Raw genomic sequence first — 13,720 nt, 5'->3', positions numbered from 1 at the left:
CCTGCAGAGTCTCAATGTATGTTGATGAGTCTAGTCTGGATCCCTGCACAGTCCCTGTACAGACTCAATGTATGGTGATGACTCTAGTCTGGATCCCTGTACAGACTCAATGTATGTTGATGAGTCTAGTCTGGATCCCTGTACAGACTCAATGTATGTTGATGACTCTAGTCTGGATCCCTGCAGAGTCTCAATGTATGTTGATGACTCTAGTCTGGATCCCTGCAGAGTCCCTGTACAGACTCAATGTATGTTGATGACTCTAGTCTGGATCCCTGCAGAGTCTCAATGTATGTTGATGACTCTAGTCTGGATCCCTGCAGAGTCCCTGTACAGACTCAATGTATGTTGATGACTCTAGTCTGGATCCCTGTACAGACTCAATGTATGTTGATGAGTCTAGTCTGGATCCCTGTACAGACTCAATGTATGTTCATGACTCTAGTCTGGATCCCTGTACAGACTCAATGTATGGTGATGAGTCTAGTCTGGATCCCTGTACAGACTCAATGTATGTTGATGAGTCTAGTCTGGATCCCTGTACAGACTCAATGTATGTTGATGACTCTAGTCTGGATCCCTGTACAGACTCAATGTATGTTGATGACTCTAGTCTGGATCCCTGCAGAGTCTCAATGTATGTTGATGACTCTAGTCTGGATCCCTGCAGAGTCTCAATGTATGTTGATGACTCTAGTCTGGATCCCTGCAGAGTCTCAATGTATGTTGATGACTCTAGTCTGGATCCCTGCAGAGTCTCAATGTATGTTGATGACTCTAGTCTGCATCCCTGCAGAGTCCCTGTACAGACTCAATGTATGTTGATGACTCTAGTCTGGATCCCTGTACAGACTCAATGTATGTTGATGACTCTAGTCTGGATCCCTGCAGAGTCTCAATGTATGTTGATGACTCTAGTCTGGATCCCTGCAGAGTCTCAATGTATGTTGATGAGTCTAGTCTGGATCCCTGCACAGACTCAATGTATGTTGATGACTCTAGTCTGGATCCCTGCACAGACTCAATGTATGTTGATGAGTCTAGTCCTGATCCCTGCACAGACTCAATGTATGTTGATGACTCTAGTCTGGATCCCTGTACAGACTCAATGTATGTTGATGACTCTAGTCTGGATCCCTGCACAGACTCAATGTATGTTGATGAGTCTAGTCTGGATCCCTGCAGTCTCAATGTATGTTGATGAGTCTAGTCTGGATCCCTGCACAGACTCAATGTTTGTTGATGAGTCTAGTCTGGATCCCTGCAGAGTCTCAATGTATGTTGATGACTCTAGTCTGGATCCCTGCAGAGTCCCTGTACAGACTCAATGTATGTTGATGACTCTAGTCTGGATCCCTGTACAGACTCAATGTATGTTGATGAGTCTAGTCTGGATCCCTGTACAGACTCAATGTATGTTCATGACTCTAGTCTGGATCCCTGTACAGACTCAATGTATGGTGATGAGTCTAGTCTGGATCCCTGTACAGACTCAATGTATGTTGATGAGTCTAGTCTGGATCCCTGTACAGACTCAATGTATGTTGATGACTCTAGTCTGGATCCCTGTACAGACTCAATGTATGTTGATGACTCTAGTCTGGATCCCTGCAGAGTCTCAATGTATGTTGATGACTCTAGTCTGGATCCCTGCAGAGTCTCAATGTATGTTGATGACTCTAGTCTGGATCCCTGCAGAGTCTCAATGTATGTTGATGACTCTAGTCTGGATCCCTGCAGAGTCTCAATGTATGTTGATGACTCTAGTCTGCATCCCTGCAGAGTCCCTGTACAGACTCAATGTATGTTGATGACTCTAGTCTGGATCCCTGTACAGACTCAATGTATGTTGATGACTCTAGTCTGGATCCCTGCAGAGTCTCAATGTATGTTGATGACTCTAGTCTGGATCCCTGCAGAGTCTCAATGTATGTTGATGAGTCTAGTCTGGATCCCTGCACAGACTCAATGTATGTTGATGACTCTAGTCTGGATCCCTGCACAGACTCAATGTATGTTGATGAGTCTAGTCCTGATCCCTGCACAGACTCAATGTATGTTGATGACTCTAGTCTGGATCCCTGTACAGACTCAATGTATGTTGATGACTCTAGTCTGGATCCCTGCACAGACTCAATGTATGTTGATGAGTCTAGTCTGGATCCCTGCAGTCTCAATGTATGTTGATGAGTCTAGTCTGGATCCCTGCACAGACTCAATGTTTGTTGATGAGTCTAGTCTGGATCCCTGCACAGACTCAATGTATGTTGATGAGTCTAGTCTGGATCCCTGCACAGACTCAATGTATGTTGATGACTCTAGTCTGGATCCCTGCACAGACTCAATGTATGTTGATGAGTCTAGTCTGGATCCCTGTACAGTCTCAATGTATGTTGATGACTCTAGTCTGGATCCCTGCACAGACTCAATGTATGTTGATGAGTCTAGTCCTGATCCCTGCACAGACTCAATGTATGTTGATGACTCTAGTCTGGATCCCTGCACAGACTCAATGTATGTTGATGAGTCTAGTCTGGATCCCTGCACAGACTCAATGTATGTTGATGAGTCTAGTCTGGATCCCTGTACAGACTCAATGTATGTTGATGACTCTAGTCTGGATCCCTGCAGTCTCAATGTATGTTGATGAGTCTAGTCTGGATCCCTGCAGTCTCAATGTATGTTGATGAGTCTAGTCTGGATCCCTGCACAGACTCAATGTTTGTTGATGAGTCTAGTCCCCAATCTGGATCCCTGCAGTCTCATTGAAGATCTTGGTCACTTTTCTAGCCTCTCTGGACTAAAACCTAATTATGACAAGTACGTATTGTATTGTATTGTATGTATTGTATTGTACGTATTGTATTGTATGTATTGTATTGTATGTATTGTATTGTATGTATTGTATGTATTGTATTGTATGTATTGTATTGTACGTATTGTATTGTACGTATTGTATTGTACGTATTGTATTGTACGTATTGTATTGTACGTATTGTATTGTATGTATTGTATTGTACGTAGTGTATTGTATTGTATTGTATTGTACGTATTGTATTGTACGTATTGTATTGTACGTATTGTATTGTATTGTATTGTATTGTATTGTATTGTATTGTACGTATTGTATTGTATTGTATTGTATGTATTGTATTGTATTGTATGTATTGTATTGTATGTATTGTATTGTATTGTATTGTATTGTATGTATTGTATTGTATGTATTGTATTGTATTGTATTGTATTGTATTGTATTGTATTGTATTGTATTGTATTGTATGTATTGTATTGTATGTATTGTATTGTATGTATTGTATTGTATTGTATTGTATGTATTGTATTGTATGTATTGTATTGTATTGTATTGTATTGTATTGTATGTATTGTATTGTATTGTATGTATTGTATTGTATTGTATTGTATGTATTGTATGTATTGTATGTATTGTATTGTATGTATTGTATTGTATTGTATTGTATTGTATTGTATTGTATTGTATTGTATGTATTGTATTGTATGTATTGTATTGTATTGTATTGTATGTATTGTATTGTATTGTATTGTATTGTATTGTATGTATTGTATTGTATTGTATTGTATGTATTGTATTGTATTGTATTGTATTGTATTGTATTGTATTGTATTGTATTGTATTGTATTGTATTGTATTGTATTGTAGTGTATGTATTGTATTGTATTGTATTGTATTGTATGTATTGTATTGTATGTATCGTATTGTATTGTATTGTATGTATTGTATTGTATGTATGTATTGTATTGTATTGTATTGTATCGTATTGTATTGTATTGTATGTATCGTATTGTATTGTATTGTATGTATTGTATTGTATGTATCGTATTGTATTGTATTGTATGTATTGTATTGTATTGTATGTATTGTATTGTATTGTATTGTATTGTATTGTATATATTGTATTGTATTGTATTGTATGTATTGTATTGTATTGTATTGTATTGTATTGTATTGTATGTATTGTATTGTATGTATTGTATTGTATTGTATTGTATGTATTGTATTGTATTGTATGTATTTTATTGTATTGTATTGTATGTATTGTATGTATTGTATGTATTGTATTGTATGTATTGTATTGTATTGTATTGTATTGTATTGTATTGTATTGTATTGTATTGTATGTATTGTATTGTATTGTATGTATTGTATTGTATTGTATGTATTGTATTGTATTGTATTGTATTGTATGTATTGTATTGTATTGTATGTATTGTATTGTATGTATTGTATTGTATGTATCGTATTGTATTGTATTGTATGTATTGTATTGTATGTATCGTATTGTATTGTATGTATTGTATTGTATTGTATGTATTGTATTGTATTGTATTGTATGTATTGTATTGTATTGTATTGTATTGTATTGTATTGTATTGTATTGTATTGTATTGTATTGTATTGTATTGTATTGTATTGTATTGTATTGTATTGTATTGTATTGTATGTATCGTATTGTATTGTATTGTATGTATTGTATTGTATTGTATGTATTGTATGTATTGTATTGTATTGTGTATTGTATTGTATTGTATTGTATTGTATGTATTGTATTGTATTGTATGTATTGTATTGTATTGTATTGTATGTATTGTATTGTATTGTATTGTATGTATTGTATTGTATTGTATGTATTGTATCGTATTATGTAATGGATCATTAAAATACAGTGTTTACACCACCTTGTAGTTGACCAACTTGGTCATTCACACCTACAAAAATATAAATTAACTGACCATAATTCATTTCAATCGATAGTTAACAAAAATAGATACAATTCTGCAACCATGGAGAGATAAATACTTGTCTATTTATGGAAAAACTAATGGTCCTATCACAGTTGACTGACTAATGGTCCTATGACTGTTGACTGACTAATGGTCCTATCACAGTTGACTGACTAATGGTCCTATCACAGTTGACTGACTAATGGTCCTATCACAGTTGACTGACTAATGGTCCTATCACAGTTGACTGACTAATGGTCCTATCACAGTTGACTGACTAATGGTCCTATCACAGTTGACTGACTAATGGTCCTATCACAGTTGACTGACTAATGGTCCTATCACAGTTGACTGACTAATGGTCCTATCACAGTTGACTGACTAATGGTCCTATCACAGTTGACTGACTAATGGTCCTATCACAGTTGACTGACTTATGGTCCTATCACTGTTGACTGACTAATGGTCCTATGACTGTTGACTGACTAATGGTCCTATCACAGTTGACTGACTAATGGTCCTATCACAGTTGACTGACTAATGGTCCTATCACAGTTGACTGACTAATGGTCCTATCACAGTTGACTGACTAATGGTCCTATCACAGTTGACTGACTAATGGTCCTATCACAGTTGACTGACTAATGGTCCTATCACAGTTGACTGACTAATGGTCCTATCACAGTTGACTGACTAATGGTCCTATCACAGTTGACTGACTAATGGTCCTATCACAGTTGACTGACTAATGGTCCTATCACAGTTGACTGACTAATGGTCCTATCACAGTTGACTGACTTATGGTCCTATCACTGTTGACTGACTAATGGTCCTATGACTGTTGACTGACTAATGGTCCTATCACAGTTGACTGACTAATGGTCCTATCACAGTTGACTGACTAATGGTCCTATCACAGTTGACTGACTAATGGTCCTATCACAGTTGACTGACTAATGGTCCTATCACAGTTGACTGACTTATGGTCCTATCACTGTTGACTGACTAATGGTCCTATGACTGTTGACTGACTAATGGTCCTATCACAGTTGACTGACTAATGGTCCTATCACAGTTGACTGACTAATGGTCCTATCACAGTTGACTGACTAATGGTCCTATCACAGTTGACTGACTAATGGTCCTATCACAGTTGACTGACTAATGGTCCTATCACAGTTGACTGACTAATGGTCCTATCACAGTTGACTGACTAATGGTCCTATCACAGTTGACTGACTAATGGTCCTATCACAGTTGACTGACTAATGGTCCTATCACAGTTGACTGACTAATGGTCCTATCAATGTTGACTGACTAATGGTCCTATCAATGTTGACTGACTTATGGTCCTATCAATGTTGACTGACTAATGGTCATATCAATGTTGACTGACTAATGGTCCTATCAATGTTGACTGACTTATGGTCCTATCAATGTTGACTGACTAATGGTCCTATCAATGTTGACTGACTAATGGTCCTATCAATGTTGACTGACTTATGGTCCTATCAATGTTGACTGACTAATGGTCATATCAATGTTGACTGACTAATGGTCCTATCAATGTTGACTGACTTATGGTCCTATCAATGTTGACTGACTAATGGTCCTATCAATGTTGACTGACTAATGGTCCTATCAATGTTGACTGACTAATGGTTCTATCAATGTTGACTGATTAATGGTCATATCAATGTTGACTGACTAATGGTTCTATCAATGTTGACTGACTAATGGTCATATCAATGTTGACTGACTAATCGTACTATCAATGTTGACTGACTAATGGTCATATCAATGTTGACTGACTAATGGTCCTATCAATGTTGACTGACTAATGGTCATATCAATGTTGACTGACTAATGGTTCTATCAATGTTGACTGACTAATGGTCATATCAATGTTGACTGACTAATCGTACTATCAATGTTGACTGACTAATGGTCATATCAATGTTGACTGACTAATGGTCCTATCAATGTTGACTGACTAATGGGCCTATCAATGTTGACTGGCTAATGGTCCTATCAATGTTGACTGACTAATGGTTCTATCAATGTTGACTGACTAATGGTCCTATCAATGTTGACTGACTAATGGGCCTATCAATGTTGACTGACTGACTAATGGTCCTATCACAGTTGACTGACTTATTAATGGTCCTATCACAGTTGACCTACTTACTAATGGTCCTATCACAGTTGACCTACTTACTAATGGTCCTATCACAGTTGACTGACTTATTAATGGTCCTATCACAGTTGACCGACTTGCTAATGGTCCTATCACAGTTGACCTACTTACTAATGGTCCTATCACAGCTGACTTATTAATGGTCCTATCACAGTTAACTGATTTACTAATGGTCCTATCACAATTAACTGACTAATGGTCCTATCACAGTTGACTGACTTATTAATGGTCCTATCACAGTTGACCGACTTGCTAATGTACCTATCACAGTTGACCTACTTACTAATGGTCCTATCACAGCTGACTTATTAATGGTCCTATCACAGTTAACTGATTTACTAATGGTCCTATCACAGTTAACTGACTTATTAATGGTCCTATCACAGTTGACCGACTTGCTAATGGTCCTATCACAGTTGACCTACTTACTAATGGTCCTATCACAGCTGACTTATTAATGGTCCTATCACAGTTAACTGATTTACTAATGATCCTATCACAGTTGACTGACTTACTAATGGTCCTATCATAGTTAACTGACTTATTAATGGTCCTATCACAGCTGACTTATTAATGGTCCTATCACAGCTGATTTACTAATGGTCCTATCACAGTTGACCTACTTACTAATGGTCCTATCACAGTTAGCTGATTTACTAATGGTCCTATCACAGCTGACTTATTAATGTGGTCCTTCTGTTGCTCAGTTGGTAGAGCATGGCGCTTGTAACGCCAGGGTAGTGGGTTTGATTCCCGGGGCCACCCATACGTAGAATGTATGCACACATGACTGTAAGTCGCTTTGGATAAAAGCGTCTGCTAAATGGCATATTTTTTATTTTTATTTTTTAATGGTCCTATCACAGCTGATTTACTAATGGTCCTATCACAGTTAACTGATTTATTAATGGTCCTATCACAGCTGACTTATTAATGGTCCTATCACAGTTGACTTACTAATGGTCCTATTACAGCTGATTTACTAATGGTCCTATCACAGTTGACTGACTGACTAATGGTCCTATCACAGTTTACTGACTTAGTAATGGTCCTATCACAGTTGACTGCCTGACTAATGGTCCTATCACAGTTTACTGACTTACTAATGGTCCTATCACAGTTTACTGACTTACTAATGGTCCTATCACAGTTGACTGCCTGACTAATGGTCCTATCACAGTTTACTGACTTACTAATGGTCCTATCACAGTTGACTGCCTGACTAATGGTCCTATCACAGTTTACTGACTTACTAATGGTCCTATCACAGTTGACTGACTGACTAATGGTCCTATCACAGTTGACTGACTTACTAATGTCACTGTCTACTCCAGATGACTTTTAAAAAATCATATGAGCAAAAAATATTTCATATTATTTGGAATGCAAAGCCAAACACAATTAAACTAAAATATATTGATGAATAAAAAAAAAACATTCTTTATGGAAAAAAAGAGAAAAAAAGAGATATAATATTTATTAATGATATTATGAGTTATGTCACATATGCAGTTATTGAAAATATATGGGAATATCTGCTCCATCCAAACGTACAACCAACTGATTGCAGCCCTACCACAGAAATGGAGGAGGCAAGAGGAAGAGGGAGAAGGGAGAAGGTAGGGAATGTGTTTACCTGCCATATATTAAAGATACAAATTGGCTGAAAGGAACTGGCAGAAATAGAACAATATAGCAGTTCATCTGAGGACAACATGGAGACAGCTACACCATACAGGTTGCAAAATAAATGGGAGGAGATGTTCAATGTACCAATTCCATGGCACGTGGTTTATCAACTGGTACAAAAAACTACATTTGATTCCACACTTAGAGTTTTTCCATTTAAAATCTTATATACAACTCTAGCCACCAACAGAATGCTATAAAATATTATATTATATAATTGAAGAGGGGTTAAAAAATAAAATCAGAATGATATTACAAGGACTGACAATACTGAGACTGAGTCATGTCCTTAAAGTGTTGATAACTGTATCTCTGATTGAACCATGTTGTAAAGTGTTGATAACTGTAGCTCTGATTGAACCATGTTGTAAAGTGTTGATAACTGTAGCTCTGATTGAACCATGTTGTAAAGTGTTGATAACTGTAGCTCTGATTGAACCATGTTGTAAAGTGTTGATAACTGTAGCTCTGATTGAACCATGTTGTAAAGTGTTGATAACTGTATCTCTGATTGAACCATGTTGTAAAGTGTTGATAACTGTATCTCTGATTGAACCATGTTTAAAGTGTTGATAACTGTAGCTCTGATTGAACCATGTTGTAAAGTGTTGATAACTGTATCTCTGATTGAACCATGTTGTAAAGTGTTGATAACTGTATCTCTGATTGAACCATGTTGTAAAGTGTTGATAACTGTATCTCTGATTGAACCATGTTTAAAGTGTTGATAACTGTAGCTCTGATTGAACCATGTTGTAAAGTGTTGATAACTGTATCTCTGATTGAACCATGTTGTAAAGTGTTGATAACTGTAGCTCTGATTGAACCATGTTGTAAAGTGTTGATAACTGTAGCTCTGATTGAACCATGTTTAAAGTGTTGATAACTGTAGCTCTGATTGAACCATGTTGTAAAGTGTTGATAACTGTATCTCTGATTGAACCATGTTGTAAAGTGTTGATAACTGTAGCTCTGATTGAACCATGTTTAGTGTTGATAACTGTATCTCTGATTGAACCATGTTGTAAAGTGTTGATAACTGTATCTCTGATTGAACCATGTTTAGTGTTGATAACTGTATCTCTGATTGAACCATGTAAAGTGTTGATAACTGTATCTCTGATTGAACCATGTTGTAAAGTATTGATAACTGTATCTCTGATTGAACCATGTTTAAAGTGTTGATAACTGTATCTCTGATTGAACCATGTTGTAAAGTATTGATAACTGTATCTCTGATTGAACCATGTTGTAAAGTATTGATAACTGTATCTCTGATTGAACCATGTTGTAAAGTGTTGATAACTGTATCTCTGATTGAACCATGTTGTAAAGTGTTGATAACTGTAGCTCTGATTGAACCATGTTGTAAAGTGTTGATAACTGTATCTCTGATTGAACCATGTTTAAAGTGTTGATAACTGTATCTCTGATTGAACCATGTTGTAAAGTGTTGATAACTGTATCTCTGATTGAACCATGTTTAAAGTGTTGATAACTGTATCTCTGATTGAACCATGTTGTAAAGTGTTGATAACTGTAGCTCTGATTGAACCATGTTGTAAAGTGTTGATAACTGTATCTCTGATTGAACCATGTTGTAAAGTGTTGATAACTGTATCTCTGATTGAACCATGTTGTAAAGTGTTGATAACTGTATCTCTGATTGAACCATGTTTAAAGTGTTGATAACTGTAGCTCTGATTGAACCATGTTGTAAAGTGTTGATAACTGTATCTCTGATTGAACCATGTTGTAAAGTGTTGATAACTGTAGCTCTGATTGAACCATGTTGTAAAGTGTTGATAACTGTAGCTCTGATTGAACCATGTTTAAAGTGTTGATAACTGTAGCTCTGATTGAACCATGTTGTAAAGTGTTGATAACTGTATCTCTGATTGAACCATGTTGTAAAGTGTTGATAACTGTAGCTCTGATTGAACCATGTTTAGTGTTGATAACTGTATCTCTGATTGAACCATGTTGTAAAGTGTTGATAACTGTATCTCTGATTGAACCATGTTGTAAAGTGTTGATAACTGTATCTCTGATTGAACCATGTAAAGTGTTGATAACTGTATCTCTGATTGAACCATGTTGTAAAGTATTGATAACTGTATCTCTGATTGAACCATGTTTAAAGTGTTGATAACTGTATCTCTGATTGAACCATGTTGTAAAGTATTGATAACTGTATCTCTGATTGAACCATGTTGTAAAGTATTGATAACTGTATCTCTGATTGAACCATGTTGTAAAGTGTTGATAACTGTACTCCCTGGTATTGATAAATAGTTAATAGCCCTGGTATTCATAAATATTAAATGGCCCTGGTATTGATAAATGGTAAATAGCCCTGGTATTCATAAATAGTAAATGACCCTGGTATTGATAAATAGTAAATAGCGCTGGTATTGATAAATGGTAAATGCCCTGGTATTGATAATTAGTAAATTGCCCTGGTATTGATAAGGGAGAACTGGACATAAGCTGGAGCCCCATTGGAAGAGATTTTGATCGGATTCTAAGTAGTACAGTATTGACTAGTCAATCATCTGATATGATTTACATTTCTAAGTGGTTCTGTATTGGATAAGTAAATACATGGCCACAATGATGAACTACTTCTGTGTTGAACAGGTGATCGTGTTGAAGAAGAGTGAGGCTGAGATCACCTGATCACCATAACAACCATCAGAATGGAACTCATGGAATTCTAATATAGAACTGTGAGTCACAATGCTGTATGTTGTTACATTGTAGCTCCACCTGCTGGAACAATAGTGGCATTTGATCAAATGTGATCTATTAACTGATACATGTATTATTCTGATTGGAATGTGTTTTAATATAATGTGTATTGTATTATTCATTCAGCAGCTGTCCTTTAACATCAGTCATATACTGGTCATATACTGTATAGCATTATGGTTGATACATTGTAAATGCCTTCACTTTTCATGTTTATACAGATCAACTGATAGGTGTTGTGGTTCAGGCATTATTGTTACAGATTCAGTATAATGTTATACCGCTACATGTTACAGAGATAGAAAACATACAGGAGAGGAGAATTCACTTATTACAATTATTTACTTTATTTTCCCATTTTGGTCTCATTATGTTATTTTGTTTAAACATAATTAATGTAGGGCTTTTGTTTTATTGTGGTTGTTTTGTGCAAAACCATTATTCTATTAATCATCCTGGTAAGACATTGCTTTTGTAGCATATAGAATTAAATGAATGATTTTCCTCAATCATGTAGTCTGTTTTTTAATCAGTTCTGAATGACATCACAACCACTCTGTTTTTAATTTCATTGACTTCCCTTTATGTATCTTCTAAATACTCCATTCCAGGTTTCCCCTACAGCCCCCATGGCCTTGAGTATCTTTTAAAATACTCCATTCCAGGTTTCCCCTACAGCCCCCATGGCCTTGAGTATCTTCTAAATACTCCATTCCAGGTTCCCCCTACAGCCCCCATGGCCTTGAGTATCTTTTAAAATACTCCATTCCAGGTTTCCCCTACAGCCCCCAGGGCCTTGAGTATCTTCTATATACTCCATTCCAGGTTTCCCCTACAGCCCCCATGGCCTTGAGTATCTTCTAAAGACTCCATTCCATGTTTCCCCTACAGCCCCCAGGGCCTTGAGTATCTTCTAAAGGTTCTCCCTACAGCCCCCAGGGCCTTGAGTATCTTCTATATACTCCATTCCAGGTTTCCCCTACAGCCCCATGGCCTTGAGTATCTTCTAAAGACTCCATTCCAGGTTTCCCCTACAGCACCCAGGGCCTTGAGTATCTTCTATATACTCCATTCCAGGTTTCCCCTACAGCCCCCATGGCCTTGAGTATCTTCTAAAGACTCCATTCCAGGTTTCCCCTACAGCCCCCAGGGCCTTGAGTATCTTCTAAAGGTTTCCCCTACAGCCCCCAGGGCCTTGAGTATCTTCTAAATGTTCCATTCTAGGTTCCCCCTACAGCCCCCAGGGCCTTGAGTATCTTCTAAAGACTCCATTCCAGGTTTCCCCTACAGCCCCCATGGCCTTGAGTATCTTCTAAAGACTCAATTCCAGGTTCCCCCTACAGCCCCCAGGGCCTTGAGTATCTTCTAAATGTTCCATTCTAGGTTCCCCCTACAGCCCCCAGGGCCTTGAGTATCTTCTAAAGACTCCATTCCATGTTTCCCCTACAGCCCCCAGGGCCTTGAGTATCTTCTAAAGGTTCTCCCTACAGCCCCCAGGGCCTTGAGTATCTTCTATATACTCCATTCCAGGTTTCCCCTACAGCCCCATGGCCTTGAGTATCTTCTAAAGACTCCATTCCAGGTTTCCCCTACAGCACCCAGGGCCTTGAGTATCTTCTATATACTCCATTCCAGGTTTCCCCTACAGCCCCCATGGCCTTGAGTATCTTCTAAAGACTCCATTCCAGGTTTCCCCTACAGCCCCCAGGGCCTTGAGTATCTTCTAAAGGTTTCCCCTACAGCCCCCAGGGCCTTGAGTATCTTCTAAATGTTCCATTCTAAGTTCCCCCTACAGCCCCCAGGGCCTTGAGTATCTTCTAAAGACTCCATTCCAGGTTTCCCCTACAGCCCCCATGGCCTTGAGTATCTTCTAAAGACTCAATTCCAGGTTCCCCCTACAGCCCCCATGGCCTTGAGTATCTTCTAAATGTTCCATTCCAGGTTTCCCCTACAGCCCCCAGGGCCTTGAGTATCTTCTAAAGGTTTCCCCTACAGCCCCCAGGGCCTTGAGTATCTTCTAAATGTTCCATTCCAGGTTCCCCCTACAGCCCCCATGGCCTTGAGTATCTTCTAAAGACTCCATTCCAGGTTTCCCCTACAGCCCCCATGGCCTTGAGTATCTTCTAAAGACTCCATTCCAGGTTCCCCCTACAGCCTCCAGGGCCTTGAGTATCTTTTAAAATACTCCATTCCAGGTTTCCCCTACAGCCCCCAGGGCCTTGAGTATCTTCTAAAGACTCCATTCCAGGTTCCCCTACAACCCCCATGGCCTTGAGTATCTTCTAAAGACTCCATTCCAGGTTTCCCCTACAGCCCCCAGTC

General features: G+C 37.9%; 1 protein-coding gene across 3 annotated transcripts in view; it reads left to right on the top strand.

Annotated features, from left to right (window-relative positions):
* LOC124007710 (Fc receptor-like protein 5) overlaps positions 1–11,907 on the top strand; it is a 60,729-nt gene extending 48,822 nt beyond the window's left edge. For all 3 annotated transcript variants that reach the window (XM_046318424.1, XM_046318423.1, XM_046318422.1), the window contains one exon: positions 11,288–11,907. Coding sequence is in view for 2 of the 3 variants with exons in the window: in XM_046318423.1 (XP_046174379.1) it covers positions 11,288–11,310 (23 nt within the window). In the remaining variant the exon portion in view is untranslated. The remainder of the gene's footprint in view (positions 1–11,287) is intronic.
* The last annotated feature ends 1,813 nt before the right edge of the window (positions 11,908–13,720 follow it).

Source organism: Oncorhynchus gorbuscha, linkage group LG21 (assembly GCF_021184085.1).
Source record: "Oncorhynchus gorbuscha isolate QuinsamMale2020 ecotype Even-year linkage group LG21, OgorEven_v1.0, whole genome shotgun sequence".
NCBI classification, from domain to species: Eukaryota; Metazoa; Chordata; class Actinopteri; order Salmoniformes; family Salmonidae; genus Oncorhynchus; species Oncorhynchus gorbuscha.
The sequence above is the reverse complement of the archived record's forward strand: the minus strand, read 5'-3'. Positions and strand labels throughout refer to the sequence as shown.